The sequence below is a fragment of the Protomyctophum parallelum genome, assembly GCF_964188405.1.
Source record: "Protomyctophum parallelum genome assembly, chromosome: 1".
NCBI lineage: Eukaryota > Metazoa > Chordata > Actinopteri > Myctophiformes > Myctophidae > Protomyctophum > Protomyctophum parallelum.
Window position 1 is genome coordinate 49,588,829 of NC_139697.1, and position 20,868 is coordinate 49,609,696.

General features: G+C 52.7%; 1 protein-coding gene across 1 annotated transcript in view; it reads right to left on the reverse strand.

Annotated features, from left to right (window-relative positions):
* Nucleotides 1-1,415: 1,415 nt before the first annotated feature.
* LOC310873759 (uncharacterized protein) overlaps nucleotides 1,416-20,868 on the reverse strand; it is a gene marked incomplete at its 3' end in the record, with an annotated part of 85,174 nt that continues 65,721 nt past the window's right edge. The window contains exon 6 of the mRNA XM_083786310.1: nucleotides 1,416-1,555. Coding sequence (XP_083642436.1) covers nucleotides 1,416-1,555 — 140 coding nt within the window. The remainder of the gene's footprint in view (nucleotides 1,556-20,868) is intronic.

Here is a 20,868-nt window from a genome sequence, read left to right on the forward strand (position 1 = left end):
CCCCCCCGAACCTTCACAGTCTCATACCAGGTGCTGTAAGCTTTTCATTAACGCATCGGCTACTGCCATCTGCTGTATATGGGCCGTACCGGCCACCTCTGCCTTTGCTTACGGCCATACCACCCTGAACACGCCCGATCTCGTCCGATCTCGGAAGCTAAGCAGGGTCGGGCCTGGTTAGTACTTGGATGGGAGACCGCCTGGGAATACCAGGTGCTGTAAGCATTTTCATGCCGGCATACTGAATGAGCAACGGTCATTCATGAATGGCCATGCAAAACACTAGATCATTGTGCACCACTAACTTTTTGCCCCCCAAAGCGCATAGGCCACGCCTACATCATTAAACCACACCCCCAATCCGACAGGCCCCGCTTTCAACCTGCCAAGCGTGTGCGTGCACGCGCGCCGTCAAGCGCTTGACCGCCGCGGCTAGAGGCTTCGCCGGCCGCCGTGGCAAGTGAGTAGAATTACTCAGGTCTCTCTTCATGACGAATAAGCCTTTCGCCTTTTACTAAAGACTTCCGTGGAGAGGGACGTTCATGAGTTATGGCTATTTTTGGAAGGCCTTGCCCATCGGACAAGGCCAGCTCAGCTGTTGAAGAAAATGACAGGGAGCACAGTGGTGCCCTTGGTTGTCTGAGTGCAAATAGGTGTGAGCGCTTTAACTAATAGTGCAGGGCAAGCGCATAGGCCACGCCCACATCATTAAAACACAGCCCCAATTGCCCGGCTCTTCACTCGGACCCAGGAAGCCTCGGGCCCCCACCGGGGTGCCAGGCCCGAAGCCAGCTAAACCCACGACCCGGCTCTCCATCCGAACCCGGGCACCCACTCTTAAGCAACCCCCCCGAACCTTCACAGTCTCATACCAGGTGCTGTAAGCTTTTCATTAACGCATCGGCTACTGCCATCTGCTGTATATGGGCCGTACCGGCCACCTCTGCCTTTGCTTAAGGTCATACCACCCTGAACACGCCAGATCTCGTCCGATCTCGGAAGCTAAGCAGGGTCGGGCCTGGTTAGTACTTGGATGGGAGACCGCCTGGGAATACCAGGTGCTGTAAGCATTTTCATGCCGGCATACTGAATGAGCAACGGTCATTCATGAATGGCCATGCAAAACACTAGATCATTGTGCACCACTAACTTTTTGCCCCCCAAAGGAGAAGCCCCTGACTGCAGCTTGCAGATCGGGGAGGAGCTGATGGTGGGCGGAGTTAAACAGTGATTGTGGGTGTAGTTAAACCATCAACCCCTCCCATTCTGGGCAGGGTCGAACCATTTAAAAGTTCCCCCGCGGGCGTCCTACTGTTTCCGGGTACTACTAGCACTGACCCCATGAGTCGAAGCAGCAGTCAAACAACTTCAGCAAACAGCAGTTACTATTCTTACTTACAGTTACTATTCTGTCCCTATCGGCTTCGTAACTCGGACGGCGCTGAGTCGGGTCTGACGGCCTTCGCACCGCTCGGCACGGCGACTCGCTCGGCTAGCGCCTCGCTCGGCGGTGCCTCACGGGGCTCATGGCCGCCAGACACGGCGCGCCTCCGTACTTATGGGAGGGGTTGATGGTTTAACTCCTCCCACCATCAGCTCCGCCCCGATCTGCAAGCTGCAGTCAGGGGTACTAGCCCCAAAGCGCATAGGCCACGCCTACATCATTAAACCACACCCCCAATCCGACAGGCCCCGCTTTCAACCTGCCAAGCGTGTGCGTGCACGCGCGCCGTCAAGCGCTTGACCGGCGCGGCTAGAGGCTTCGCCGGCCGCCGTGGCAAGCGGGTAGAATTACTCGTGTCTCTCTTCATGACGAATAAGCCTTTCGCCTTTTACTAAAGACTTCCGTGGAGAGGGACGTTCATGAGTTATGGCTATTTTTGGAAGGCCTTGCCCATCGGACAAGGCCAGCTCAGCTGTTGAAGAAAATGACAGGGAGCACAGTGGTGCCCTTGGCTGTCTGAGTGCAAATAGGTGTGAGCGCTTTAACTAATAGTGCAGGGCAAGCGCATAGGCCACGCCCACATCATTAAAACACAGCCCCAATTGCCCGGCTCTCCACTCGGACCCAGGAAGCCTCGGGCCCCCACCGGGGTGCCAGGCCCGAAGCCAGCTAAACCCACGACCCGGCTCTCCATCCGAACCCGGGCACCCACTCTTAAGCAACCCCCCCGAACCTTCACAGTCTCATACCAGGTGCTGTAAGCTTTTCATTAACGCATCGGCTACTGCCATCTGCTGTATATGGGCCGTACCGGCCACCTCTGCCTTTGCTTACGGCCATACCACCCTGAACACGCCCGATCTCGGAAGCTAAGCAGGGTCGGGCCTGGTTAGTACTTGGATGGGAGACCGCCTGGGAATACCAGGTGCTGTAAGCATTTTCATGCCGGCATACTGAATGAGCAACGGTCATTCATGAATGGCCATGCAAAACACTAGATCATTGTGCACCACTAACCTTTTGCCCCCCAAAGCGCATAGGCCACGCCTACATCATTAAACCACACCCCCAATCCGACAGGCCCCGCTTTCAACCTGCCAAGCGTGTGCGTGAACGCGCGCCGTCAAGCGCTTGACCGGCGCGGCTAGAGGCTTCGCCGGCCGCCGTGGCAAGTGGGTAGAATTACTCGGGTCTCTCTTCATGACGAATAAGCCTTTCGCCTTTTACTAAAGACTTCCGTGGAGAGGGACGTTCATGAGTTATGGCTATTTTTGGAAGGCCTTGCCCATCGGACAAGGCCAGCTCAGCTGTTGAAGAAAATGACAGGGAGCACAGTGGTGCCCTTGGTTGTCTGAGTGCAAATAGGTGTGAGCGCTTTAACTAATAGTGCAGGGCAAGCGCATAGGCCACGCCCACATCATTAAAACACAGCCCCAATTGCCCGGCTCTCCACTCGGACCCAGGAAGCCTCGGGCCCCCACCTGGGGTGCCAGGCCCGAAGCCAGCTAAACCCACGACCCGGCTCTCCATCCGAACCCGGGCACCCACTCTTAAGCAACCCCCCCGAACCTTCACAGTCTCATACCAGGTGCTGTAAGCTTTTCATTAACGCATCGGCTACTGCCATCTGCTGTATATGGGCCGTACCGGCCACCTCTGCCTTTGCTTACGGCCATACCACCCTGAACACGCCCGATCTCGTCCGATCTCGGAAGCTAAGCAGGGTCGGGCCTGGTTAGTACTTGGATGGGAGACCGCCTGGGAATACCAGGTGCTGTAAGCATTTTCATGCCGGCATACTGAATGAGCAACGGTCATTCATGAATGGCCATGCAAAACACTAGATCATTGTGCACCACTAACTTTTTGCCCCCCAAAGCGCATAGGCCACGCCTACATCATTAAACCACACCCCCAATCCGACAGGCCCCGCTTTCAACCTGCCAAGCGTGTGCGTGCACGCGCGCCGTCAAGCGCTTGACCGCCGCGGCTAGAGGCTTCGCCGGCCGCCGTGGCAAGTGAGTAGAATTACTCAGGTCTCTCTTCATGACGAATAAGCCTTTCGCCTTTTACTAAAGACTTCCGTGGAGAGGGACGTTCATGAGTTATGGCTATTTTTGGAAGGCCTTGCCCATCGGACAAGGCCAGCTCAGCTGTTGAAGAAAATGACAGGGAGCACAGTGGTGCCCTTGGTTGTCTGAGTGCAAATAGGTGTGAGCGCTTTAACTAATAGTGCAGGGCAAGCGCATAGGCCACGCCCACATCATTAAAACACAGCGCCAATTGCCCGGCTCTCCACTCGGACCCAGGAAGCCTCGGGCCCCCACCGGGGTGCCAGGCCCGAAGCCAGCTGAACCCACGACCCGGCTCTCCATCCGAACCCGGGCACCCACTCTTAAGCAACCCCCCCGAACCTTCACAGCCTAATACCAGGTGCTGTAAGCTTTTCATTAACGCATCGGCTACTGCCATCTGCTGTATATGGGCCGTACCGGCCACCTCTGCCTTTGCTTACGGCCATACCACCCTGAACACGCCCGATCTCGGAAGCTAAGCAGGGTCGGGCCTGGTTAGTACTTGGATGGGAGACCGCCTGGGAATACCAGGTGCTGTAAGCATTTTCATGCCGGCATACTGAATGAGCAACGGTCATTCATGAATGGCCATGCAAAACACTAGATCATTGTGCACCACTAACTTTTTGCCCCCCAAAGTGCATAGGCCACGCCTACATCATTAAACCACACCCCCAATCCGACAGGCCCCGCTTTCAACCTGCCAAGCGTGTGCGTGCACGCGCGCCGTCAAGCGCTTGACCGGCGCGGCTAGAGGCTTCGCCGGCCGCCGTGGCAAGTGGGTAGAATTACTCGGGTCTCTCTTCATGACGAATAAGCCTTTCGCCTTTTACTAAAGACTTCCGTGGAGAGGGACGTTCATGAGTTATGGCTATTTTTGGAAGGCCTTGCCCATCGGACAAGGCCAGCTCAGCTGTTGAAGAAAATGACAGGGAGCACAGTGGTGCCCTTGGTTGTCTGAGTGCAAATAGGTGTGAGAGCTTTAACTAATAGTGCAGGGCAAGCGCATAGGCCACGCCCACATCATTAAAACACAGCCCCAATTGCCCGGCTCTCCACTCGGACCCAGGAAGCCTCGGGCCCCCACCGGGGTGCCAGGCCCGAAGCCAGCTAAACCCACGACCCGGCTCTCCATCCGAACCCGGGCACCCACTCTTAAGCAACCCCCCCGAACCTTCACAGTCTCATACCAGGTGCTGTAAGCTTTTCATTAACGCATCGGCTACTGCCATCTGCTGTATATGGGCCGTACCGGCCACCTCTGCCTTTGCTTACGGCCATACCACCCTGAACGCGACCGATCTTGTCCGATCTCGGAAGCTTGATTGATTGATTGATTGATTGAATACTTTATTGAAAATATATTTCAAAAGGATAAATTCACAAGAAAGCTGTTAGGCTTGTTTCCATTGTGGTCCTCTTGGGGAAAGGGAAGGGGAGCAACAGACAATAACAGTACAATACCGACAAAAACAGGAGGCAAAAAACAAACATAAAACAAAAAACAGGACAAAATTCATATAAACTGACCAATAAAACTGAATTTCTTTTCTTTTTTCCCCCTTACTTTTGTTAATGTTTTTTCATTTGTGCCATTTATCTATTCTACACTATATTTACACTATATTTTCGGCCAACCATCTTTTTAATGTGGATTTAAAAATATCAAAGGAACTGGTCACCTTGAGGCTGGAAGGCAAGCCATTCCACTGAACTGCTGCCGAGTACAGGAATGATGTTTTTCCCATATTATTATGAAAAAGGCAGGGTTTAAAATCAGTAGGGCTCCCTCTGGTGTAGTGCCTGTGAGTATCACTAAGGGACTGATCGTTATTTATCCACCAGGGGGGGGTGGTGCAGATGTGATTTCATTTTTTTTATTTTTCCTCATCCCCCCCCCAGCCTCCAAATATTTTTTCGGGACCCCCCCTCAGGGACTGGAAGAATATATATGACCCCCCCCCCCCCCCCCAAAACACCATAGACTATGTTTATTTTATATTCACACCAACAGTATAGCAGCATAAAGTAAACGCTGATCGTTTATTAGGCAGCGGCCGTCTGGGGTTCATTTGGTTCCATATCCGTCATTACATTATGGTCAACACTCAACACTGATGATATGCCATTGCATTCTTCCAACTAAAGATTTAAATATAGCATATGCAGACCTACAAGCTCAAAACAACACGCTGATGACGCGACACAAATTTGTGAGCTTAGATTGGCTATTTTTGAGGTGAGCCTCGTGCGTAAAGTCATTCTATAGCCAAGCTGCCAAGGCAGTGGGCACCCCTCGCCTCTGTGCCCAAGCCCAGGATGATGAAAATGAATGAATGCTAAATAAATATGTCACGCAGTCACATACCATAATACTACAGCGTCATACTCCACAGAGAAAAGCACAATTTGCGCAACACCAACGTTCAACTGCCTGCTCGGCTCATTTAGCCAGCCAGGCACCACCGAGTAGTGTAACTCTTTCTTTAATCTATTACAACCACATACGCAGACAAAAGTACATGGCACCGCGGACAAAACACAAGTAGGCTACTGTGACGCACACACCAACAATCCACCATTGCAATGCGAGTGCGCAAAGATGCACATGCAGCTGCTAGACCTAGAATGCCTGTGATCATTTAATTATACTTCGTAAATTTCCATGTACTGTACATACTGTATGTAACAACAAGAGCCGTTCTAGGGCTAGACAGCTGCATGCTTTTAGACCAGCCCTACCGTCAAACTGCCTAAACTGACCATGGAGAAGTTCACTGGAGATGTGAGTCAATGGCAAAGCTTTTGGAGTCAATTTGAGACAGCAATAGACAAAAACACGAGTCTCAGTAAGTCTGATAAATTCACATATTTAAAGTGAGTATTCTTAAGTGGCACAGCGGCTATAGTCGCGGGATTGGCTTTATCAGACCAGAATTATGACAATGCCATTAAAATGCTAGGCAGGCTGCATGTCGCGCGTAATTGTAGAACGCAGGGCATTCACTCTGAAGAGTGCGGGCGCAGACACCACAAAACAGTTTGCAACCAAACAGCCAGTCAATATACAGCGCATGATAGACGCGCCGACCACGGCAACGGCAGACAGGCTGACCACAGTGTTGCAGATGCAGTTAGTAGTGTAGCAAGCAACTCTGACAATAGTATACTGCAGACAGCTACCATTAAGGATAGATGCACCAACGCAAAGCCAAGTAGCCTGCAGGTGCCTATCAGATGGGGGTAGCACCGGTAGCACCCGCATTTTCATTAAAGAGGATATTTCCAGAGCTGGGTTTCACCGAGACACCTCACACCACCGCAACCTCAACAGCGGTGCTGTCAACCTGCTGCTCCTCGCCTTCCTCCTCTCTGACCGACAACACTGGCGCTTGGCTCTTGCTGTTGGCCCGCAATTCAAACATTGCGGTTCATAGCTTGAAACATTTTTCACTTTTTCTACGGGAAATGTTATGAACGCAGAATCAATCTGTCCCGCGCTGTTTTGAAATGGCTACAAGTCAGACGGGGCAAACTACATCAGCGGCCGGGGGAGGGACCTTTGGTGGTAGAACAGATATACAAGCTAACAACGTGTCACCAAGCAACACGTTGTTAGCTTGTAGATCTGTTCTATTTGCGCAGTTGCGCACACATGGAAGATACCAAGTACACTCGCCACACAGGGTAAACTTTATATAGATAGGAGTAAAACTCTATGAAAAACAAAATAATCAAAACCTTTTTTATATACAAAATTCAGCGAAATAAAGTTGTACAACCTCCCCCAAGCCAAAATAAAAATAAACATATCCCCCCCTCAGGCTCAAAAAATTGTTTAATGACCCCCCCCTTTTTTGCACCATACCAACCTTTGATAAATAACGATCAGTCCCTAACCGTTGCAAAATAGTCACTGAAATATTTGGGTGCTAAATTATTTCTAATCCTGTGAACTAGACACATTTTAAATTGGGATACTCTCTCCTCCACTTTAAGCCACCCCAGACTGGTGAAGTGGGCAGGGAGAAGGTGAGTTCTAGGATGCAACTTCAGGATCACCCTAACCAGTTTATTTTGAGAAGTCTGGAGTTTCTTCTTGAGGGTCATAGAAATGCCAGTATACCAAGATGTACAGGCATAATCAAATTGACATTGTATAAGAGCCCCAGCCAGGATCTTTAGGGTGTTTGAATCTAAAAGGCTAGATATTCTAGCTAAAAATTTTGTTCTTTGGCTTACCTTTGAAATTACTTTTTGTGCCATATTTTCTCCCGAGAGCTTGTTTTCCAAAATGCACCCCAGGTAAGTAATGGATTCCTTGGATGCCACTTCCAAGTCCCCCACCACTATTTTAAACACAGGAGACTTCTTTAGTTTATAATTTGACCCAAAGAGAATGGACTCAGTTTTGCCAAGATGGAGAGATAGTTTGTTGTCTGATAGCCAGACACTGACTTTAAGGAGTTCAGCACTAAGTAGCTTTTCAACCTCTGCTTTCTCCTTATGAGAGACTACCAGTGCTGAATCATCCGCAAAAAGAAGTAAGTTGCAGTCAACGGCTGACTTCATATCATTGACATATAATAAAAAGAAAAGTGGACCTAAAATGCTCCCCTGGGGGACCCCACTTGATAGAGTTAGCGGCGAGGACAGGGTGCCATTCATGTCTACCACCTGTTTCCTTCCCATCAAGTAGGACCTCACCCACTGAAGTGATACACTGTCAAAACCCAAAGCCTTAAGTTTATTCAAAAGAATGTCGTAGTTCACCGTGTCAAATGCCTTCTGGAGGTCCAGCATCACCATGCCACAGTATTTCCCTTTATCCACCTCTAGTCTAATATAATCTGTTAGATAAAGCAAACAGGTGTCGGTGGAGTGGGACTTTCTAAAGCCCGATTGCAAATCAAACAAGAGGTTGTGTGTTGTCAAATAATTATTAATTTGCTCATGTATAATCCGTTCCACAACCTTTGAGACGGAACATAAAATGGATATAGGTCGATAATTTCCGGGATCCGATTTGGTTCCCTTTTTGTACAAGGGTACAACTCTTGCCAATTTAAATAGACTGGGAAAGTGGCCTTGTTCAATTGATAAATTTGTTAGGTGGGTTATGCAGGGAGCAATAACTTCAGCTGCATCAACTAGAAATCTGGCCGGGATGTTGTCATGACCCGCTGCCTTTCCAAGTTTTAGGGCTTTGAGTTTTGTCAGTACCTCTTCCTCTGTTACTTTACTCAGGGAGAAAGCATCAGACTGGACCCCCATTTGCTGGTAATAGCTGTGGATCCCCTGTGGATCACCAAACTTATTAGTAGCAGCAGGAAGTTTCTGCACCAATGTATTTGCTATGTTTGTGAAGAATTCATTAAATCTACATGCAACTGTAGCTTTATCATATGTTATAGACCCATTTACCTCTAAGCCTATGCTACTTTGTTTTATTTTGGGATTTTCCTGGGTCCCTAAAGGTTTTAGGGTTGACCACAGCTTTTTCGGATCATTCTTATGCTCCTCAATTTTAGTCTTAAAAGCAGGGTCGGGCCTGGTTAGTACTTGGATGGGAGACCGCCTGGGAATACCAGGTGCTGTAAGCATTTTCATGCCGGCATACTGAATGAGCAACGGTCATTCATGAATGGCCATGCAAAACACTAGATCATTGTGCACCACTAACTTTTTGCCCCCCAAAGCGCATAGGCCACGCCTACATCATTAAACCACACCCCCAATCCGACAGGCCCCGCTTTCAACCTGCCAAGCGTGTGCGTGCACGCGCGCCGTCAAGCGCTTGACCGGTGCGGCTAGAGGCTTCGCCGGCCGCCGTGGCAAGCGGGTAGAATTACTCGGGTCTCTCTTCATGACGAATAAGCCTTTCGCCTTTTACTAAAGACTTCCGTGGAGAGGGACGTTCATGAGTTATGGCTATTTTTGGAAGGCCTTGCCCATCGGACAAGGCCAGCTCAGCTGTTGAAGAAAATGACAGGGAGCACAGTGGTGCCCTTGGTTGTCTGAGTGCAAATAGGTGTGAGCGCTTTAACTAATAGTGCAAGGCAAGCGCATAGGCCACGCCCACATCATTAAAACACAGCCCCAATTGCCCGGCTCTCCACTCGGACCCAGGAAGCCTCGGGCCCCCACCGGGGTGCCAGGCCCGAAGCCAGCTAAACCCACGACCCGGCTCTCCATCCGAACCCGGGAACCCACTCTTAAGCAACCCCCCCGAACCTTCACAGTCTCATACCAGGTGCTGTAAGCTTTTCATTAACGCATCGGCTACTGCCATCTGCTGTATATGGGCCGTACCGGCCACCTCTGCCTTTGCTTACGGCCATACCACCCTGAACGCGACCGATCTTGTCCGATCTCGGAAGCTAAGCAGGGTCGGGCCTGGTTAGTACTTGGATGGGAGACCGCCTGGGAATACCAGGTGCTGTAAGCATTTTCATGCCGGCATACTGAATGAGCAACGGTCATTCATGAATGGCCATGCAAAACACTAGATCATTGTGCACCACTAACTTTTTGCCCCCCAAAGCGCATAGGCCACGCCTACATCATTAAACCACACCCCCAATCCGACAGGCCCCGCTTTCAACCTGCCAAGCGTGTGCGTACACGTGCGCCGTCAAGCGCTTGACCGGCGCGGCTAGAGGCTTCGCCGGCCGCCGTGGCAAGCGGGTAGAATTACTCTGGTCTCTCTTCATGACGAATAAGCCTTTCGCCTTTTACTAAAGACTTCCGTGGAGAGGGACGTTCATGAGTTATGGCTATTTTTGGAAGGCCTTGCCCATCGGACAAGGCCAGCTCAGCTGTTGAAGAAAATGACAGGGAGCACAGTGGTGCCCTTGGTTGTCTGAGTGCAAATAGGTGTGAGCGCTTTAACTAATAGTGCAGGGCAAGCGCATAGGCCACGCCCACATCATTAAAACACAGCCCCAATTGCCCGGCTCTCCACTCGGACCCAGGAAGCCTCGGGCCCCCACCGGGGTAACAGGCCCGAAGCCAGCTAAACCCACGACCCGGCACTCCATCCGAACCCGGGCACCCACTCTTAAGCAACCCCCCCGAACCTTCACAGTCTAATACCAGGTGCTGTAAGCTTTTCATTAACGCATCGGCTACTGCCATCTGCTGTATATGGGCCGTACCGGCCACCTCTGCCTTTGCTTACGGCCATACCACCCTGAACACGCCCGATCTCGTCCGATCTCGGAAGCTAAGCAGGGTCGGGCCTGGTTAGTACTTGGATGGGAGACCGCCTGGGAATACCAGGTGCTGTAAGCATTTTCATGCCGGCATACTGAATGAGCAACGGTCATTCATGAATGGCCATGCAAAACACTAGATCATTGTGCACCACTATCTTTTTGCCCCCCAAAGCGCATAGGCCACGCCTACATCATTAAACCACACCCCCAACCTGACAGGCCCCGCTTTCAACCTGCCAAGCGTGTGCGTGCACGCGCGCCGTCAAGCGCTTGACCGGTGCGGCTAGAGGCTTCGCCGGCCGCCGTGGCAAGCGGGTAGAATTACTCGGGTCTCTCTTCATGACGAATAAGCCTTTCGCCTTTTACTAAAGACTTCCGTGGAGAGGGACGTTCATGAGTTATGGCTATTTTTGGAAGGCCTTGCCCATCGGACAAGGCCAGCTCAGCTGTTGAAGAAAATGACAGGGAGCACAGTGGTGCCCTTGGTTGTCTGAGTGCAAATAGGTGTGAGCGCTTTAACTAATAGTGCAGGGCAAGCGCATAGGCCACGCCCACATCATTAAAACACAGCCCCAATTGCCCGGCTCTCCACTCGGACCCAGGAAGCCTCAGGCCCCCACCGGGGTGCCAGGCCCGAAGCCAGCTAAACCCACGACCCGGCTCTCCATCCGAACCCGGGCACCCACTCTTAAGCAACCCCCCCGAACCTTCACAGTCTCATACCAGGTGCTGTAAGCTTTTCATTAACGCATCGGCTACTGCCATCTGCTGTATATGGGCCGTACCGGCCACCTCTGCCTTTGCTTACGGCCATACCACCCTGAACACGCCCGATCTCGTCCGATCTCAGAAGCTAAGCAGGGTCGGGCCTGGTTAGTACTTGGATGGGAGACCGCCTGGGAATACCAGGTGCTGTAAGCATTTTCATGCCGGCATACTGAATGAGCAACGGTCATTCATGAATGGCCATGCAAAACACTAGATCATTGTGCACCACTAACTTTTTGCCCCCCAAAGCGCATAGGCCACGCCTACATCATTAAACCACACCCCCAATCCGACAGGCCCCGCTTTCAACCTGCCAAGCGTGTGCGTGCACGCGCGCCGTCAAGCGCTTGACCGGCGCGGCTAGAGGCTTCGCCGGCCGCCGTGGCAAGCGGGTAGAATTACTCGGGTCTCTCTTCATGACGAATAAGCCTTTCGCCTTTTACTAAAGACTTCCGTGGAGAGGGACGTTCATGAGTTATGGCTATTTTTGGAAGGCCTTGCCCATCGGACAAGGCCAGCTCAGCTGTTGAAGAAAATGACAGGGAGCACAGTGGTGCCCTTGGTTGTCTGAGTGCAAATAGGTGTGAGCGCTTTACCTAATAGTGCAGGGCAAGCGCATATGCCACGCCCACATCATTAAAACACAGCCCCAATTGCCCGGCTCTCCACTCGGACCCAGGAAGCCTCGGGCCCCCACCGGGGTGCCAGGCCCGAAGCCAGCTAAACCCACGACCCGGCTCTCCATCCGAACCCGGGCACCCACTCTTAAGCAACCCCCCCGAACCTTCACAGTCTCATACCAGGTGCTGTAAGCTTTTCATTAACGCATCGGCTACTGCCATCTGCTGTATATGGGCCGTACCGGCCACCTCTGCCTTTGCTTACGGCCATACCACCCTGAACACGCCCGATCTCATCCGATCTCAGAAGCTAAGCAGGGTCGGGCCTGGTTAGTACTTGGATGGGAGACCGCCTGGGAATGCCAGGTGCTGTAAGCATTTTCATGCCGGCATACTGAATGAGCAACGGTCATTCATGAATGGCCATGCAAAACACTAGATCATTGTGCACCACTAACTTTTTGCCCCCCAAAGCGCATAGGCCACGCCTACATCATTAAACCACACCCCCAATCCGACAGGCCCCGCTTTCAACCTGCCAAGCGTGTGCGTGCACGCGCGCCGTCAAGCGCTTGACCGGCGCGGCTAGAGGCTTCGCCGGCCGCCGTGGCAAGTGGGTAGAATTACTCGGGTCTCTCTTCATGACGAATAAGCCTTTCGCCTTTTACTAAAGACTTCCGTGGAGAGGGACGTTCATGAGTTATGGCTATTTTTGGAAGGCCTTGCCCATCGGACAAGGCCAGCTCAGCTGTTGAAGAAAATGACAGGGAGCACAGTGGTGCCCTTGGTTGTCTGAGTGCAAATAGGTGTGAGCGCTTTAACTAACAGTGCAGGGCAAGCGCATAGGCCACGCCCACATCATTAAAACACAGCCCCAATTGCCCGGCTCTCCACTCGGACCCAGGAAGCCTCGGTCCCCCACCGGGGTGCCAGGCCCGAAGCCAGCTAAACCCACGACCCGGCTCTCCATCCGAACCCGGGCACCCACTATTAAGCAACCCCCCCGAACCTTCACAGTCTCATACCAGGTGCTGTAAGCTTTTCATTAACGCATCGGCTACTGCCATCTGCTGTATATGGGCCGTACCGGCCGCCTCTGCCTTTGCTTACGGCCATACCACCCTGAACACGCCCGATCTCGTCCGATCTCGGAAGCTAAGCAGGGTCGGGCCTGGTTAGTACTTGGATGGGAGACCGCCTGGGAATACCAGGTGCTGTAAGCATTTTCATGCCGGCATACTGAATGAGCAACGGTCATTCATGAATGGCCATGCAAAACACTAGATCATTGTGCACCACTAACTTTTTGCCCCCCAAAGCGCATAGGCCACGCCTACATCATTAAACCACACCCCCAATCCGACAGGCCCTGCTTTCAACCTGCCAAGCGTGTGCGTGCACGCGCGCCGTCAAGCGCTTGACCGGCGCGGCTAGAGGCTTCGCCGGCCGCCGTGGCAAGTGGGTAGAATTACTCGGGTCTCTCTTCATGACGTATAAGCCTTTCGCCTTTTACTAAAGACTTCCGTGGAGAGGGACGTTCATGAGTTATGGCTATTTTTGGAAGGCCTTGCCCATCGGACAAGGCCAGCTCAGCTGTTGAAGAAAATGACAGGGAGCACAGTGGTGCCCTTGGTTGTCTGAGTGCAAATAGGTGTGAGCGCTTTAACTAATAGTGCTGGGCAAGCGCATAGGCCACGCCCACATCATTAAAAAACACAGCCCCAATTGCCCGGCTCTCCACTCGGACCCAGGAAGCCTCGGTCCCCCACCGGGGTGCCAGGCCCGAAGCCAGCTAAACCCACGACCCAGCTCTCCATCCGAACCCGGGCACCCACTCTTAAGCAACCCCCCCGAACCTTCACAGTCTCATACCAGGTGCTGTAAGCTTTTCATTAACGCATCGGCTACTGCCATCTGCTGTATATGGGCCGTACCGGCCACCTCTGCCTTTGCTTACGGCCATACCACCCTGAACACGCCCGATCTCGGAAGCTAAGCAGGGTCGGGCCTGGTTAGTACTTGGATGGGAGACCGCCTGGGAATACCAGGTGCTGTAAGCATTTTCATGCCGGCATACTGAATGAGCAACGGTCATTCATGAATGGCCATGCAAAACACTAGATCATTGTGCACCACTAACTTTTTGCCCCCCAAAGCGCATAGGCCACGCCTACATCATTAAACCACACCCCCAATCCGACAGGCCCCGCTTTCAACCTGCCAAGCGTGTGCGTGCACGCGCGCCGTCAAGCGCTTGACCGGCGCGGCTAGAGGCTTCGCCGGCCGCCGTGGCAAGTGGGTAGAATTACTCGGGTCTCTCTTCATGACGTATAAGCCTTTCGCCTTTTACTAAAGACTTCCGTGGAGAGGGACGTTCATGAGTTATGGCTATTTTTGGAAGGCCTTGCCCATCGGACAAGGCCAGCTCAGCTGTTGAAGAAAATGACAGGGAGCACAGTGGTGCCCTTGGTTGTCTGAGTGCAAATAGGTGTGAGCGCTTTAACTAATAGTGCTGGGCAAGCGCATAGGCCACGCCCACATCATTAAAAAACACAGCCCCAATTGCCCGGCTCTCCACTCGGACCCAGGAAGCCTCGGTCCCCCACCGGGGTGCCAGGCCCGAAGCCAGCTAAACCCACGACCCAGCTCTCCATCCGAACCCGGGCACCCACTCTTAAGCAACCCCCCCGAACCTTCACAGTCTCATACCAGGTGCTGTAAGCTTTTCATTAACGCATCGGCTACTGCCATCTGCTGTATATGGGCCGTACCGGCCACCTCTGCCTTTGCTTACGGCCATACCACCCTGAACACGCCCGATCTCGGAAGCTAAGCAGGGTCGGGCCTGGTTAGTACTTGGATGGGAGACCGCCTGGGAATACCAGGTGCTGTAAGCATTTTCATGCCGGCATACTGAATGAGCAACGGTCATTCATGAATGGCCATGCAAAACACTAGATCATTGTGCACCACTAACTTTTTGCCCCCCAAAGCGCATAGGCCACGCCTACATCATTAAACCACACCCCCAATCCGACAGGCCCCGCTTTCAACCTGCCAAGCGTGTGCGTGCACGCGCGCCGTCAAGCCCTTGACCGGCGCGGCTAGAGGCTTCGCCGGCCGCCGTGGCAAGCGGGTAGAATTACTCGGGTCTCTCTTCATGACGAATAAGCCTTTCGCCTTTTACTAAAGACTTCCGTGGAGAGGGACGTTCATGAGTTATGGCTATTTTTGGAAGGCCTTGCCCATCGGACAAGGCCAGCTCAGCTGTTGAAGAAAATGACAGGGAGCACAGTGGTGCCCTTGGTTGTCTGAGTGCAAATAGGTGTGAGCGCTTTAACTAATAGTGCAGGGCAAGCGCATAGGCCACGCCCACATCATTAAAACACAGCCCCAATTGCCCGGCTCTCCACTCGGACCCAGGAAGCCTCGGGCCCCCACCGGGGTGCCAGGCCCGAAGCCAGCTAAACCCACGACCCGGCTCTCCATCCGAACCCGGGCACCCACTCTTAAGCAACCCCCCCGAACCTTCACAGTCTCATACCAGGTGCTGTAAGCTTTTCATTAACGCATCGGCTACTGCCATCTGCTGTATATGGGCCGTACCGGCCACCTCTGCCTTTGCTTACGGCCATACCACCCTGAACACGCCCGATCTCGTCCGATCTCAGAAGCTAAGCAGGGTCGGGCCTGGTTAGTACTTGGATGGGAGACCGCCTGGGAATACCAGGTGCTGTAAGCATTTTCATGCCGGCATACTGAATGAGCAACGGTCATTCATGAATGGCCATGCAAAACACTAGATCATTGTGCACCACTAACTTTTTGCCCCCCAAAGCGCATAGGCCACGCCTACATCATTAAACCACACCCCCAATCCGACAGGCCCCGCTTTCAACCTGCCAAGCGTGTGCGTGCACGCGCGCCGTCAAGCGCTTGACCGGCGCGGCTAGAGGCTTCGCCGGCCGCCGTGGCAAGTGGGTAGAATTACTCGGGTCTCTCTTCATGACGAATAAGCCTTTCGCCTTTTACTAAAGACTTCCGTGGAGAGGGACGTTCATGAGTTATGGCTATTTTTGGAAGGCCTTGCCCATCGGACAAGGCCAGCTCAGCTGTTGAAGAAAATGACAGGGAGCACAGTGGTGCCCTTGGTTGTCTGAGTGCAAATAGGTGTGAGCGCTTTAACTAACAGTGCAGGGCAAGCGCATAGGCCACGCCCACATCATTAAAACACAGCCCCAATTGCCCGGCTCTCCACTCGGACCCAGGAAGCCTCGGTCCCCCACCGGGGTGCCAGGCCCGAAGCCAGCTAAACCCACGACCCGGCTCTCCATCCGAACCCGGGCACCCACTATTAAGCAACCCCCCCGAACCTTCACAGTCTCATACCAGGTGCTGTAAGCTTTTCATTAACGCATCGGCTACTGCCATCTGCTGTATATGGGCCGTACCGGCCGCCTCTGCCTTTGCTTACGGCCATACCACCCTGAACACACCCGATCTCGTCCGATCTCGGAAGCTAAGCAGGGTCGGGCCTGGTTAGTACTTGGATGGGAGACCGCCTGGGAATACCAGGTGCTGTAAGCATTTTCATGCCGGCATACTGAATGAGCAACGGTCATTCATGAATGGCCATGCAAAACACTAGATCATTGTGCACCACTAACTTTTTGCCCCCCAAAGCGCATAGGCCACGCCTACATCATTAAACCACACCCCCAATCCGACAGGCCCCGCTTTCAACCTGCCAAGCGTGTGCGTGCACGCGCGCCGTCAAGCGCTTGACCGGCGCGGCTAGAGGCTTCGCCGGCCGCCGTGGCAAGTGGGTAGAATTACTCGGGTCTCTCTTCATGACGTATAAGCCTTTCGCCTTTTACTAAAGACTTCCGTGGAGAGGGACGTTCATGAGTTATGGCTATTTTTGGAAGGCCTTGCCCATCGGACAAGGCCAGCTCAGCTGTTGAAGAAAATGACAGGGAGCACAGTGGTGCCCTTGGTTGTCTGAGTGCAAATAGGTGTGAGCGCTTTAACTAATAGTGCTCGGCAAGCGCATAGGCCACGCCCACATCATTAAAAAACACAGCCCCAATTGCCCGGCTCTCCACTCGGACCCAGGAAGCCTCGGTCCCCCACCGGGGTGCCAGGCCCGAAGCCAGCTAAACCCACGACCCAGCTCTCCATCCGAACCCGGGCACCCACTCTTAAGCAACCCCCCCGAACCTTCACAGTCTCATACCAGGTGCTGTAAGCTTTTCATTAACGCATCGGCTACTGCCATCTGCTGTATATGGGCCGTACCGGCCACCTCTGCCTTTGCTTACGGCCATACCACCCTGAACACGCCCGATCTCGGAAGCTAAGCAGGGTCGGGCCTGGTTAGTACTTGGATGGGAGACCGCCTGGGAATACCAGGTGCTGTAAGCATTTTCATGCCGGCATACTGAATGAGCAACGGTCATTCATGAATGGCCATGCAAAACACTAGATCATTGTGCACCACTAACTTTTTGCCCCCCAAAGCGCATAGGCCACGCCTACATCATTAAACCACACCCCCAATCCGACAGGCCCCGCTTTCAACCTGCCAAGCGTGTGCGTGCACGCGCGCCGTCAAGCGCTTGACCGGCGCGGCTAGAGGCTTCGCCGGCCGCCGTGGCAAGTGGGTAGAATTACTCGGGTCTCTCTTCATGATGTATAAGCCTTTCGCCTTTTACTAAAGACTTCCGTGGAGAGTGACGTTCATGAGTTATGGCTATTTTTGGAAGGCCTTGCCCATCGGACAAGGCCAGCTCAGCTGTTGAAGAAAATGACAGGGAGCACAGTGGTGCCCTTGGTTGTCTGAGTGCAAATAGGTGTGAGAGCTTTAACTAATAGTGCAGGGCAAGGGCATAGGCCACGCCCACATCATTAAAAAACACAGCCCCAATTGCCCGGCTCTCCACTCGGACCCAGGAAGCCTCGGTCCCCCACCGGGGTGCCAGGCCCGAAGCCAGCTAAACCCACGACCCAGCTCTCCATCCGAACCCGGGCACCCACTCTTAAGCAACCCCCCCGAACCTTCACAGTCTCATACCAGGTGCTGTAAGCTTTTCATTAACGCATCGGCTACTGCCATCTGCTGTATATGGGCCGTACCGGCCACCTCTGCCTTTGCTTACAGCCATACCACCCTGAACACGCCCGATCTCGTCCGATCTCGGAAGCTAAGCAGGGTCGGGCCTGGTTAGTACTTGGATGGGAGACCGCCTGGGAATACCAGGTGCTGTAAGCATTTTCATGCCGGCATACTGAATGAGCAACGGTCATTCATGAATGACCATGCAAAACACTAGATCATTGTGCACCACTAACTTTTTGCCCCCCAAAGCGCATAGGCCACGCCTACATCATTAAACCACACCCCCAATCCGACAGGCCCCGCTTTCAACCTGCCAAGCGTGTGCGTGCACGCGCGCCGTCAAGCGCTTGACCGGCGCGGCTAGAGGCTTCGCCGGCCGCCGTGGCAAGCGGGTAGAATTACTCGTGTCTCTCTTAACGACGAATAAGCCTTTCGCCTTTTACTAAAGACTTCCGTGGAGAGGGACGTTCATGAGTTATGGCTATTTTTGGAAGGCCTTGCCCATCGGACAAGGCCAGCTCAGCTGTTGAAGAAAATGACAGGGAGCACAGTGGTGCCCTTGGTTGTCTGAGTGCAAATAGGTGTGAGCGCTTTAACTAATAGTGCAGGGCAAGCGCATAGGCCACGCCCACATCATTAAAACACAGCCCCAATTGCCCGGCTCTCCACTCGGACCCAGGAAGCCTCGGGCCCCCACCGGGGTGCCAGGCCCGAAGCCAGCTAAACCCACGACCCGGCTCTCCATCCGAACCCGGGCACCCACTCTTAAGCAACCCCCCCGAACCTTCACAGTCTCATACCAGGTGCTGTAAGCTTTTCATTAACGCATCGGCTACTGCCATCTGCTGTATATGGGCCCTACCGGCCACCTCTGCCTTTGCTTACGGCCATACCACCCTGAACACGCCCGATCTCGGAAGCTAAGCAGGGTCGGGCCTGGTTAGTACTTGGATGGGAGACCGCCTGGGAATACCAGGTGCTGTAAGCATTTTCATGCCGGCATACTGAATGAGCAACGGTCATTCATGAATGGCCATGCAAAACACTAGATCATTGTGCACCACTAACCTTTTGCCCCCCAAAGCGCATAGGCCACGCCTACATCATTAAACCACACCCCCAATCCGACAGGCCCCGCTTTCAACCTGCCAAGCGTGTGCGTGCACGCGCGCCGCCAAGCGCTTGACCGGCGCGGCTAGAGGCTTCGCCGGCCGCCGTGGCAAGTGGGTAGAATTACTCGGGTCTCTCTTCATGACGAATAAGCCTTTCGCCTTTTACTAAAGACTTCCGTGGAGAGGGACGTTCATGAGTTATGGCTATTTTTGGAAGGCCTTGCCCATCGGACAAGGCCAGCTCAGCTGTTGAAGAAAATGACAGGGAGCACAGTGGTGCCCTTGGTTGTCTGAGTGCAAATAGGTGTGAGCGCTTTAACTAATAGTGCAGGGCAAGCGCATAGGCCACGCCCACATCATTAAAACACAGCCCCAATTGCCCGGCTCTCCACTCGGACCCAGGAAGCCTCGGGCCCCCACCGGGGTGCCAGGCCCGAAGCCAGCTGAACCCACGACCCGGCTCTCCATCCGAACCCGGGCACCCACTCTTAAGCAAATGTCGTGGAAATCTATATATAAACATGTAGAATACTCCAAGTTACAGCCCTGTGCTGGTTTATGACGTCACTGTCCCCACATGGTCATGCCTTGTGGCTATATGTTGGGGGTTGTCTGTGGGAGAAGAGGAGGGCTATAAAGGCTGTCGGTTGTTGAGACTCTGGAAGTCAGACTGGGTTTTCCATACATGATACAGGTTTGTGTAGTCTGTCTCCTGCTCGAGTAAATCTCTATATTCTATAACTCAGAATTCTTGTGTTGCCTCATTATTCATTATTGTGATTTGTCTTTTGAGCACATGTCCGCAGATTCCATTACAATTTGGAGGTCCCACCGAGATGTGCTGTGCTTGGCGGGTCGGCCTGGTGGGGTAAAGTTCTGTGTCTTTCGGCTGGGCCGACGTCGCGCAAGTGAGTATATGGATCTGTTTGGATGTTCAGAAAATGAGGTATTACTTTTATTCGGGGTTTAAAGTATAGTGATGAATTGGTTGTGATCACAATTGTTTTTTTGATGGCCTATATTAAAGAGGGAAACTGTGAAGTTTTGCCTTTCATATGTACATATGAGAGATGGGGGAACAGAGTTTGGTTGGTTGAATGACTCAAGACATGAGGTCTGACGAATGGTAGGGAATAAAGTAGTCTATTCAATAAACCATTCATTAAGTTGCCTGCTGTCTAGAGGGGGACAAGAGATCCTGCCTAGGGTAACCTGTTGTTTTAAGAAACAACAAAAATTGGCTAGCCAGGGTGTGAATGTAGGCCTACGGTGTTTGAGTGTGTGTTTGCCTATCTGCCTGTGTGTGTGTGAGTATGAGTGAGGCAAGGTGTCAGGATGACAGGGAGAGAATATGTGGAAATGGGAGATTTTGATGATCTAAAATGGAGATATGGTAATACGTTTTAGTCGCATGATATGACATAATTCTCGAGTCGAGAAAACGGAAATAGTTCCATAATATGGATGAAAGTAGGGATGTGAAACTAAGGAGAGTGTGAGAGTGGTATGGTTCC